This window comes from Haliotis asinina, chromosome 14, assembly GCF_037392515.1.
Source record: "Haliotis asinina isolate JCU_RB_2024 chromosome 14, JCU_Hal_asi_v2, whole genome shotgun sequence".
NCBI lineage: Eukaryota > Metazoa > Mollusca > Gastropoda > Lepetellida > Haliotidae > Haliotis > Haliotis asinina.
Window position 1 is genome coordinate 52088087 of NC_090293.1, and position 12797 is coordinate 52100883.

Genomic DNA, 12797 nt, shown 5'->3' on the forward strand with positions numbered 1-12797 from the left:
ATTAGTGTAATTTAAATGTGTAAAATTACTCATTGTACCAGTGTTCACAAATGGTGTTTTAAAGTAACTGGACGTTGGGTCCTGCAAGTTTCAGATGTCTGTCTGACCCACTTAAAATTCAAAGAACTCACTGAGTTATAATTAGACACACATTTTAGATTTAACAATTCTTATAATTGGCTTTGAAATTATTTTACAAAGGTCAAACTTACAAACAGCAAACTAGTGTGACATGTCACACATGGCAACTTAAGTCAAAGTCATTGTGAAATATACAGTCAAGACACTTGGACCGACGGCTTATAGACTTCTACCAGACTGTTGGCAAATCACACTATTTGTGAGTACTTGTACTGTCCACATTCTCCACATGTGGTGGAGTAGCCTACCAGCTATTGCTCATGACTGAAGGACCCTGTTTGAATCCTCACAAAGGTTTTTGAACCTTGATCCTTCTGCTCCTGCGAAGGTCCTGGGTAGAATAGGCCTTCAGCAACCCATGATGCCATAAAACGCGACTCAGCTTGTCGTAAGAGGCGACTAACGGGATTGGGGTGCCAGACTTGCTGACTTGATTGACGCATGTCATCGGTTCCCAACTGCGCAGATCGATGCCCATGTTGTTGGTCATTGGTTTGTCTGGTCCAGCCTCAATTAGTTACAGACCGCCGCCATATAGCTGGAATATTGCAGAGTGCGACGCAAAACTCACTCACCCACTCTACTCCTTCATATTACTGGAATCTTTCCAAGAGTCACTGTGTAGCCTGATGGATAAACTGCTAATCATTGACTAGGTTTGATACCCAACATGTGTGAAATTCAGTCTAACTGACGATGCTGTTATAGAAAAGGTGTGTCAAATTCTATGCACTGTTTCATAATTCTGATACTGCTAGGGGTCATGTGTGGCCAAATTGTCTATGGTGCATTGTGCAAAGTTGCGTCCACTGAGGTTGCCAGAAAGCAATGATCTGGGATTAGAATTCCAGTTCATACTGATGTTTAACAGCAGCATACCCATTTCCGTGTCCCTGTTTAACAAAACTATCATAGCACTACGAGTTCTTAGAGTCTTACGAGAAGTTTGTGAAATGGGGCCCAGAGCTTTTTGTCTCAGAAAACCTTTGAAGTCTGTGTGAGATTGGAAGTATGTCTCACATTTAGCAAGCATTCATTGGCACAAAGGCATAACTGTTGAAGGAGTAATTAAACCAAACTTACATATCCATTAAAGCCTTGTGGAGCTTGATAATTAAAGGGTTGTGCCATGGAAATACACAATATAACACTGTAACAGTATCTCACCTGCTGGTGTTGACATGGCGAACTTGATGATGCATTCTGATTTTGTGATGTTTTCCAGACAACTCCCAGAACTGTTGTTTTACATGGAGGAACTGAAAGGTAAGGAAATTCTTTAGATTCTATACAGTTTGTAACTCAGCTCTTGCTTCAAGAGATCATAAAATCTGTGAAGACCATTTCTGGTATCCCCTGACATGATATTGCTGGAATATTGCCAAAAGTGCCATTAAACCATATTCACACTCACTCACTCCATCACTCACTAATCTCATGTCATAAACTAAGTTATTAAACGGACGTTACAGATTCAATAGCAGACTTCCACATGTCAGTACTAAATGTTGCAGCAATACAAAGGTGGTAAAAGTGTCTAATGCATATACAACAATATAAGTTGTATCCATATTGCCAGGTCTGGTAAAGAAGTACAACCAGGTGATCCAGCGTTACTACGTGCAATACCTGATGGGGTATGATGCTGTCTATCTCAATCAACTCATACAGGTACGACCTTGTTTATCAGCTATAAAGTATACTACAAGAAATTAAAGACAACTTGATTCTTTCATATTGCTACAGTTAAACTTTGACGCCTTGTAAGGTATATTTTCTTTAGGACACAAGCGCAGCTGCCTAAAAGAGGGAATGTCATCACATATGTGTACAAATTTCTTGTGTAATAATGTGAGAAAAAATTTGCAGCCATTTGATAAGGCATATGTAGTTCTCCTTTTGCTTTGATGAAGCATGATCCTGGCAACTGATTGTTTGTTTGACATCATCTTGGTGCTAGTTTATTGTTGACAGTGAAGATACACTCGACACTAGCCACTATGATTACCAGCCCCAATTGGGATGGTGAGGTAGCCAAATGGTTAAAGCACCCACTCGTCATGTTGAAGACCCAGGTTTAATTCCCCTTATAGGTACTGTGTGTGGAGCCCATTTCTGGTGTTGCCTTTCATGATATTGCTGGAATATTGCTAAATGTGGAATAAAACTCATTCACTCACTCACCAGCCCCTAGTTACACGGCCTGGTTTCTGATATACCTACATCTCATAGCATGTCTGTTGCAGAATCTTGCTATGTGCCCAGAAGATGAGTCTGTGATCCTGTCTTCTTTCTACAACACAATATCTGCTCTCTCTGTCAAACAAGGTGAGGAAGAACAGACTGTTCAGTTTGATTCTCAGAAATATAGTAACTTAATGCAAAGTTTAAGAGAGATATCCATGCACCTGAACAATTCTTGTCAGAGGTAACTTTCTCTGTGCACTAGAGTGTGTCAGAAGAGCCCAAGTTGAGTGGCTGTGTGATACCAGGAGACATTAAAAGATGGGATATGTTGTTGCCCTGCCTGGTGGTCAGGGTTGACAGTGTAAAACAAGGACTTTTGGTTTCAGTATACAGATTAATGTCAAACTGCAACATGGAGTCTGAGTGAGCTAGAACTTTGAAACACGCATTTCACTGTCACAACAACCATGAGGAGGCAGGAAAACTTTGGAAAAATTATTTTAATGAGGACTGAAGGCAAATTTCATGAAATTTCTCAAAATGATCCCTGTTTCTTGTATATGTACAGGACCCATTCCATGACAAAGATAGATTGATCCAATTCATTTGTTAGCCTTGCTTGTTTCACAGTGAATCATGTGAATTGTGAATATTGGAATGTGAAAGTTATGGTGGCTGAGCAGGTTAGGTGGCAGACTTTGTGTGCTGGCGATTAGGTGCCTGACACTTAGATTGTGGGTTCAAATCCCAGATCGAACTCAACCCAAAAAGTACTAGAATCTGTACTTTGCTAAGAAAGTATAATCCCAAATATGATATGTGTTACATTTGACCTGTTTCTAAATGGTGTTGTGTAAACAGAGCATATTATATGAGTGCCCATGTCATACTATGTTCACGAGACACATGCCTCAAAGTTGGTATGTTTTCTGATATTTAGGCACCAGTGTCATAAACATAGTGCGATATGAGCACACATGTGATATTCTGTTTATTAACAAAGTTGTTAAATTGAGGTAAATAAACCCAAATCTACTTTCAAACATAAGCTGGCTACACACTGTTGCCTTGTGTAGAACACAACATCACAGAAGACATGTGAAATTGCGAAGTAACAAAGTGATATTTTGTCCTCAGGTATTGTATGAAAAGTGTGAACTCTAATATTTTTTTGTTCGTAAATAATAATCATAGATATAATGTCCTCTTTATTTTCTTTTATCTCTGTTACCAGTTGAAGAAAATGAGCTGTTTGACTTCCGAGGACTTCGTCTAGACTGGTTCCGACTCCAGGTCAGTGCATTCATTCATTTGTCAGCGAGGATGTCTCCAGTGGGTCTAGGCTAACTGCCCCCTGGACAAGTGCCACCCAGACAACTGCCCCCCGACAACAGTCCCCTGGCTATCTGCCGCCCCTTCCATTGTGCCCCTTGGACAACTGCCCCCTAGGCTAATCGCTCCCTGGGACAAGTACACCCCCCACCCACCCACATTGGCAGACATTGGCCCAACATTGGTACACATTGGGCCAACATTGGGCCAATGTCTGAATGCTATCTTGGATGTTAGATAATGTCCCAAATTACTGATCATACAACATGGCAGGAAAGATAATGTTCTCAGAGATGATGACGTGTCATGTTATCTTGAAAATGTGCATCCTTGCTCGCTATTTTATTCGTTGGATTGTGTTGTCCAGACCTCACTATTTACAAGCTATTTTGCACTATCCTATTCCTAAAGCTTGAACATTGCTGAGTATGACATTAAACAACTAATGCCAATTTGTCCCCAAAACAAGCCTCATAGTTCTGTTTATTTTTCAGAATGTGTTAATACGTTTGAAGTCAATGAGCTCTTGGATGAGATAGTCCATGTATTGTCACTGTTTTGAATACAATTTATCAACTGCCTTATCTTTACCAGTATGGTAATTCAAGGTTTGAAATTAAATATCTTTGACTTGCCAAGTGTCAGGACACCTAGGTGTGTGGTCCTGTGCATAGAACAAAGGTCACAAATCATATAAAGTTAAGGAACTTTGGTCCTGGAGAGTCTTTGGATGGATTGACAGTATTTGGTAGTTTGACTTCTGAGAGTTTCTAAGATTTCAACCCTGCCCCACAATGAAGCTCTCAAGTGATCTCACCTTAGCCAGTGGGTAAGCATAAAATGGGTACCCGGTGGTATGAGTCATATTACTGTCAACGTTCTGGCCCCTCGGCGGCTGCTTTGGTTTTCCAGGATGATAACGGCCATCATGTTGCATGCACTTAGATCATGTCACATCGGCGTGGAGTTTAGTGTTTTATGAGTCACCTTATTATGATGTTAAAACAGTGGAATTGTCCCATGATCATATTCTATTTTACCAGTCATACACCAGCATGAGCAAAGCTGGGCTGATCCTCAAAGACCACCGAGACCTGGCTCGCCACCTCAACACTGTCATCTTCCACACAAAGATGGTCGACGCACTCGATGAGCTGCTCAACGAAACAGGCGACCTCTCCATATATTGGTAAATGTTGCATTGTATTGTTCAGACCAGGCTAGAAAAAAAGTCCCAAGGAACCGGTAGTGACAACTGTCCATAACAAATCAATGTTGTTGTAAGTTCCAGCTAGACATTTTCTCCTGTCATTGATGTGTAAGTATGTAATATGTTCATGCTTGAAGAAGTCTTAAATTGAAATATTAAGCTATATTTCTCACGTCCTGTGATGCGTGTGTTCCAGCTTCTACACCAACCTGTTCGAGCACCAGTTCAAGCAGTGTATGGAGTTTCCAGCACAGCACCGGTTCAGCATTATCTTCCCCATGATCTGCGGCCACTTCATGAACGCCACCCACCCGCTGTGTCCAGAGGAGGTCAGTCTTATTTAAACCCTGCAGCTGTTGTCCACAGCCTCCTTGTACAAGGCAGCCATATTGATGATGCTTGTGTTAAAGAGTTCATTTAAAAGTAGTATGATCAGATTGTGAAACTCTATCATGACCATTAGTGTCTAGAATCTGCTATACATGGCCAGTTTGTGTTTACAGCGCCACTCTATCGGGACTACAAGTGTCCAGTATGCCCACTGGTTCCTGCGTGAGATGTCCGAGGAGGTGAACCAGGTCATCACAGCTATATGCGAGGAACAGTGCATGCTTAGTTACAAGGTCAGTGATCACACATGAAATAATAATTTCACCTGTGTCTGAAACTGATATGTGAAAATTGTTAGTTATCTATTTCGCTTCTGAAAATTCCATTATTATGTGCATGTAACTCTTTAGCAATTGAAGTGTTGTTTGTTGTTCCTGATGTTGGTTTTTTAGATGCCTTGATTGTGTTGTTCTTCTGATCCTTTGGCTGACTTTGTTTTTTCTCTTTGTTGTTCCAGTCCTTTGATTGACTTTGTTGTTCCAATCCCATGATTGACTTGTTGTTATTCCAGTGCCTTTATTATCCCCCCGGCCTGTAATGCGGGGGGATATAGTCGACGCTTCGTCTGTCTGTACATCTGTCTGTCCTCCATCTGTCCGTAATCATTTTGTTTCCGGAGCATAACTCAGGAACCGTTGAATATGTTTAGACCAAACTTGATAGATATAATGATCTTAACCTATGGTTGTGCCTTTTGCTATTTACAGAGTTTTGGCATTTTTATTTTTTTGTTTTTCCGTGGAATATTTTGGTGTTAGTCTAATGGTGGGGCAGGCTTCGTTTCCTGAGCAGAACTAAAAAACCATTCATAGTTTTTCCGCAAAACTTGGTAGATATGTGTGGCAGGCCCCAAAGTGGTGCCTTTTGGTATTTACTGGTTTTTGTGATTTATTATTTTCTGGGTTTCCATAGAAATGTTTCAGACTTAGTTTCAAAATGGAGGGATGTGCTTCATTTCCGGAGCATAACTCAAAAACCGTTCAATATTTTTCTGCAAGACTTGGTAGATATATCAATCAGAACCTAAAGTGATGAATGATAGGTAAATGACTTGGTAGATATGTGTGGCAGACCCCAAAGTGGTGCCTTTTGCTATTTACATGTTTTTCTGATTTATTATTCTCTCTGTTTCTATGGAAACGTTTTGGACTTAGTATCAAAATGGAGGGATGGGCTTCGTTTCCGGAGCAGAACTGAAAAACCATTCAATATCTTTCTGCAAAACTTGTCAGATATGTGTTGCAGGCCCCAAAGTGGTGCCGTTTGGTATTTACTGGTTTTTGTGATTTATAATTTTCTGGGTTTCCATGGAAACGTTTCAGATTTAGTATCAAAATGGAGGAATGTGCTTCTTTGCCGGAGCATAACTCAAAAACCATTCAATATTTTTCTGCAAAACTTGGTAGATATATCAATCTGAACCTGAAGTGGTGCCTTTTGCTACTTACAGTTTTTTGTGATTTCTTATTTTCTTGGTCTCCATGGAAACGTTTTGGACTTAGTCTCAAAAGTGAGAGGTGTGTTTTGTTTACGGAGCAGAACTCAAAAACTTCTTAGTATCTGTCAGTGTTACTTGGTAGATATGTGTGGCAGACCCCAAAGTGGTGCCTTTTGCTATTTACAGGTTTCTATGATGTATTATTTTCTCGGTTCCATGAACACGTTGTTGACTTCGTTTCCAGAGGACAACTCGAAAACCATTTCATAACTTTCAAAAGATCTTGGCAGATATATGAGACAGATCTTGAAATGGTGACTTTTTCTGATAACAGATATATGGCATTTATATTTTTCACAAATTCCATGGACACAATTCAGACTTGGTCTAAAAACACAATAAGTAACTGTCGGATGATTTGTCCTTTCAAATATGTGAGGGCCGGAGGGATATGTCATCTTCTGATGACTCTTGTTAACTTTGTTGCTCCGATACCTCGACATACTTGGTTGTATTTGTGCAGCTGCTGCCGAAACACAGTGCGGCCACCATCCTCAATACAGTGCAGCGCAAGAAGAACAAGGAGAAGAAGAACAGAGAGATCAAAGAGCCAGAGAAACCAGGACAGGAGAGCATCCGCAAAAACAGGGAGAACTTTACCAGGTGATCTGATAACTGCATAATGATTCCTAGTAGAGACGTACTCAGACAATATTGGGGATTTTTTTTAAAAAACTGACATGACAAGCATGGCCTGATATGACCTTTCAATCCTGACATCCCTTGACACACTTGGAGTACACAAGGCTGGCTACATCCAACTCAACTATATTTGTCCTTGGTTCTTGTACATCAGACTGATCTGGTCACTAAGGTTTGTCACTCACAGAGTTGCCCCCACTTGATGTGTCTCTCTCCTTGCAGTCAGTAGATCATATTATCCTGATTCATGTTTTGTAAACACCATTACCGTAAATGAAATGCAGAATTTAGCTCAGTTTGCTACCCTATTGCCAGGTTGATAAAGTTCCTGTTTAGTGAGTTCTGTAACCATGGTAGTCTGTGTGTAACTTGTTTAACCTCCTCAGAATGGACAAGCTCCACATGGCACTGACGGAACTGTGCTACGCCCTCAACTATTGCAATATCATCACAGTGTGGGAACACGGCTTTGTGCCTAGAGAGTTCTTCCTTCAACATCTCGAGACGAGATTCAACAAGTATGTATAGACAAATGTTTATGACAAGTGCGTGTCGAGCAACTCTAGAATCCCAATCTGCTTAGTCACCCAGTGGGGTGTGTCAAGATGCCAACAAACTGAGGAATTCGTTATCACAATATCTCACCTTATCTATCCACCATAGATCCTATCTATCAAGCCAGCATGATGCACTGTCTTTCGTCAGCCTCTCTAGGTCATGATGAACTTTTACTGACAGACAAGCAAATCCATTCAAACTTAGTTCCTTGTTTACACATTAACAAACAACAAAGTTTTGTGAGACTTGACAGATGCATGTAGTATCCATCCAGAGTTGAGTCAAATTTCTTTCAGTCTAAATAAGTTTGGCAAGAGTAAGACACTAAGACATACTGAAAATGATAACAAGATGTTTGGAGCAGAGACTGTTGTGAACTATGTCAACAGTCTCAGCTGCAGTGCGTGTATGTATGTGTGTCGATCTTTTGCGAACGTTGTAATGTTTGTCAAGTAGATGTGGAGTACAGTTGCACCTAGCTAATAATACTAAACCCAGAATTATTACACAGAAACACTATGATGCTACTAAATACTGTTTAATGCAGGTGATCTTAAACAGTGGTAATCAAACAGGTGCTGTCTTCAGAGAGGAGGTATGATGTATGTTAATCAACTCACACTTTGCAACCTTCAGAGCTCTTGTCGGGATGATGATGTACAACCCAGAGACTAGTGAGATCGCCAAACCCTCGGAACTCCTCAATGGTGTGCGCGCATACATGAACGTCCTTCAGAGTATTGAGAACTATGGTGAGTGAAGAATGCACAGAAACAAACTTCTAGCACATGAAAACCTGAATGAGATATTACTAGTCTTTTAGGTTTGAAATTTAGTCTTTGCATCTGATCATGAATGCCCAATGTCCCTGTTCCAGAAAGCAGTCAGATTGCTGCATTAATTGTACCTGTCATACATGATTTCTTTCCAATCATTTTTGTGCTGAGATATCTTTTAGTATTTAGCTGCTCTATGCTTTTGATGAATGTGTCCTCCTGAGTTGATGAGGTAGCTCAGTGGTTAAAGTGTTTGCTTGTCCTGTCGAAGACTGGGGTTTGATTCCCCACTTATGTAATATTCTGTTAAGTCCATTTTTGGTGTCCTCCGCTATGATGTTATTGGAATATTGCATAAAGCAATGTAATAACCAACTCACTCACCTATTCACTCAGATGGTTTCCCTTGTATCTTCTTGTTGGTGGTGGGTTGACCTAGTGATTAAAGCACTGACTTGTCATGTAGTGTCTATTTCTGGTGTCTCCCGCTGTGTTATTGCTAAAGGCAGCATAAAACTTAACTCACACACTGTGATTATTTGTCGAGAATTTCTACTACCTGGGTCACATTCACGTTTCTGTTGGACTCGCTGACTTACCAATGTCATTTCAGTTCATATCGACATCGCCAGAGTCTTCAACAACGTCTTACCCCAGCAAACACAAGCGACAGACAGCACTGGGGAGAAGACAATCACATCCAACTATACAAACTGGTAAGATTTGTCACAATTTAGTACTTTGTACAGTGTTTGGAAATATTCTAGTGTATTGTCTCTAAGAGTGTTGTATCTCAGTATTTGAATTTCAGAAGGAAATGTAAGAATTATGAATTGTTATGTTTAATTATGCAGATTGTGTCTGGATTTAAATACCACAGAATTAGATTTCAAGCACACTAAATTTTCAAATATTTCATGAATCTCATTCAGAGTACTCAAGACCAATCCAAAAGTTTCAAAGCTGTGTGACTTTTCATTTCTTTACTTTTAATAAACCTATTCAAGGCAACTGTTGACATATGAGATTCACAACGATGCAAACTTTAGAGTTTCGACGAAAGCTTGTATATTTTGTGTAGCTACAGCAACAAGAATTCACTGACTAAAGGCATGCATAACCTTCTCCTTGCACTAAACTGGCGATAGGGAAATGATGCGTCACAGGTTTAAATCTAAGAAAATAGCTATTAAGCATTAATTTCATGATATAAGCCAGTTACTGTTTGAAAAGTATTCAAGTATGGAGGCATTTAATTATCCGACGTGCTGTTTTATCTGACATTATGTGTGATTTATGTCATGATTCTGTGCAGGTACCTAGAGGTGCTCCTGCGTCGTGTGACAATCAACATCGGTCAGATTGTCTATTCCCCCAGCCAGAAGGCATTTGTTAGTGTGGCCTCAGATGGAGGAGCGCCCTTTGCTGCAGAGGAATATGCAGATCTGACAGGTACGGAAACATTTCCTTGGAGTGACTCCTCAGGGATTGGGATAGGGTGTCCGCTAGGGAAGTCACAACACAAGATCTTTATGTAAGAAACTGATTGTAGGGGAGGTTGAGTGGAGCCTGTAGTTCATCGTCTGCACATGTGTTGGACATCCATATCGTCTGGCAATGGATGTGTTCACACTGCTTTCAAGGGCAGTGGAGTGGATTTGTAGTTAAAGCATTCGCTTGTCATGCCAAAGAGCCACTGTCGATTCCTCACATGGGTACAACGTGAGGAGCCCATTTCTGATGTCCCTTTTGTGATATTGCTGGAATATTGCTAAAAGCAGCATAAAATCTTATTCACTCACTCACTCACTCACTCACACTGCATTTGACTGAAATGTGAGAAAATGGAGAGGCAGGCATTGTCAACAAGAAAGAAGACTCCCTCACCACCTGTCAGTTCTGATCTATGGACAATAGAATGGTTTCTTTTTAGCACAGTGTATCAGGATGAAGGTCAGTGTTTTAGGCCCCAGTGACAGATATGGCTGAGAAATGGTTTTTGGCAACCAAAGCTTTATGTTAAGGGCAACTGGCGTTTTCAGATGGTGAATCTTGTCATTTTATCCCTTGCATAGATCAGTGTTCATGATGTCAGTCACTGGTTTTCTGGTGCAGACTAACACCTGAAATGTTTTTAGTGTTAAATAGTGTACAAAGAAACAAAGAATAGAGCAATGCTCATGAGATCAACATCATGAAGATATGGGTTAGAGTTATCTTCCGTGTCCATGCTTGTTGTAAGAGGCAGATTGGTTGGTCAGTCTCCCTGACATTGTTGACACATGCCATCACATCCCTAATGCATAGATTGGTGATCATGCTATTGATCACTAGTTTGACTATTTACAGACCACTGCCATATAGCTGGAATATTGCTGTGTGCGGCGTAAATCTATACTCACTCACTTGAGATGAGTAATGGGATTGTGATATTGCTAGAATATTGTAAAGTGTGGCATAAGTAAATAAACAAATCACTTTGGGAGACAACAGCCACTTGACAGGTCTGCTCATGCAGAGTTGGCTCTAAAATTGAGATTAGACCAGGGCTTGGTCTCACCATGCAAACCATGCCATTAAAAGGGTTTTCAACAATGTGCAAATGTACGTCCCTGCATTCAGAGGGTTGCACAATATCACTTGTTGTACCCACAACACATCTGTGACTTTGCTAAGTGTTTGGTTGCTTCTTTCAGAACAGTAACATGCACTATTTCGTTCACCAGCCCATGTGATCAACAATTCATTCCAGATTAAATCGAATCAATCATAAAATCAAAATGTGTTTACCCAACACCTTTATTTCCCAGGACCCTCATATTGTTTGCAGGGTCAATAAAACTAATAACTGGAGTGAGTGAGTGAGTTTAGTTTTACGCCGCATTCAGCAATATTAGAGCTATATGGCGGCGGTCTGTAAATAATCGAGTCTGGACCAGACAATCCAGTCATCAACAACATGACCATCGATCTGCATAATTGGGAACCAATGACATGTGTCAACCAAGTCAGCGAGTCTGACCACCCGATCCCGTTAGTCGCCTTTTACAACAAGCATAGTTGCCTTTTATGGCAAGCATGGGTTGCTGAAGGCCTATTCTACCCCGGGACCTTCACGGGTCACTAGTAAATGGAGGCCCCTGGGAATCCCATTTTGTGAACTGAGGTAAAATCCTGTTCATCATCTTACATGCTTTTCTGATCATAATGTGATTTTATATTTCAGAGCTGCGAGCGCTGGCTGAATTGATTGGCCCATACGGGATGAAGTACATGGGAGAGAGACTGATGTTGAACATTGCCAGCCAGGTGGACGAACTAAAGGTAACACCTAATATAACACTGGGTTTTTTATCACTGCACTATTCCAGCTATATGGCTGTGGTCTGTATTGATTTTCAGTAACCTATACATGTTGTAAGATCACTCGATTGTCTGGTCCAGACTTATTGTTTATACATCGCCACTTTACAGCTGGAATATAATGCAGTTTTAAACAACAACGCAACCAGCTATTTTATTTACATTAAATCTGAACATTCAATTGTTCTCCTTGCCCTGTGTTGCAGAAACTTGTAGTAATCAACAAGGATGTGCTGAACAAGCTCAGGACCAGCTTTGATAATCCTGATACAATGAGAGAACTGTCCCGGAAGCTACAAAGTAAGTCATAGACCTGCGTTCTAGTAACATTTTAATCTGGAAACCCCCACCACACCTCCAGTGTAAATAAGCACTTGTGATAAATATGTTTATCTGGAAAAAAAACCTATATATTTGTACACTGAATGTAGTTGTGACATACACAGCTATCTCCCTTTATCTGAAGACTGCTACCTGTTCACTCTTTTGGTTCACTGATTTAGATAGGTGACCAATGATATGTTGAACAATTGTTAATTCTTTGCTGAGCTACCTTGGAAAATATCAGTTTTCTGTGATCGCTTGATACAATAACTTTAGATAAGAAAAGAAAAACATCCTGTTTTTGCTTCTTGTGAATGATCTTGAATGATCAAAATTAATCGCTGTTTTGCTTAACACTCTACATGCATCTCTGATG

General features: G+C 40.4%; 1 protein-coding gene across 6 annotated transcripts in view; it reads left to right on the forward strand.

Annotated features, from left to right (window-relative positions):
• LOC137262224 (nck-associated protein 1-like) overlaps positions 1-12797 on the forward strand; it is a 43740-nt gene that overhangs the window by 9612 nt on the left and 21331 nt on the right. For all 6 annotated transcript variants that reach the window (XM_067800017.1, XM_067800018.1, XM_067800019.1 and 3 more), the window contains exons 13-26: positions 1367-1407; positions 1721-1812; positions 2388-2469; positions 3563-3621; positions 4704-4849; positions 5067-5199; positions 5374-5493; positions 7222-7361; positions 7787-7918; positions 8595-8710; positions 9348-9450; positions 10050-10186; positions 11961-12058; positions 12304-12397. In XM_067800017.1, the coding sequence (XP_067656118.1) occupies positions 1367-1407; positions 1721-1812; positions 2388-2469; positions 3563-3621; positions 4704-4849; positions 5067-5199; positions 5374-5493; positions 7222-7361; positions 7787-7918; positions 8595-8710; positions 9348-9450; positions 10050-10186; positions 11961-12058; positions 12304-12397 (1493 nt within the window). The remainder of the gene's footprint in view (positions 1-1366; positions 1408-1720; positions 1813-2387; positions 2470-3562; positions 3622-4703; positions 4850-5066; positions 5200-5373; positions 5494-7221; positions 7362-7786; positions 7919-8594; positions 8711-9347; positions 9451-10049; positions 10187-11960; positions 12059-12303; positions 12398-12797) is intronic.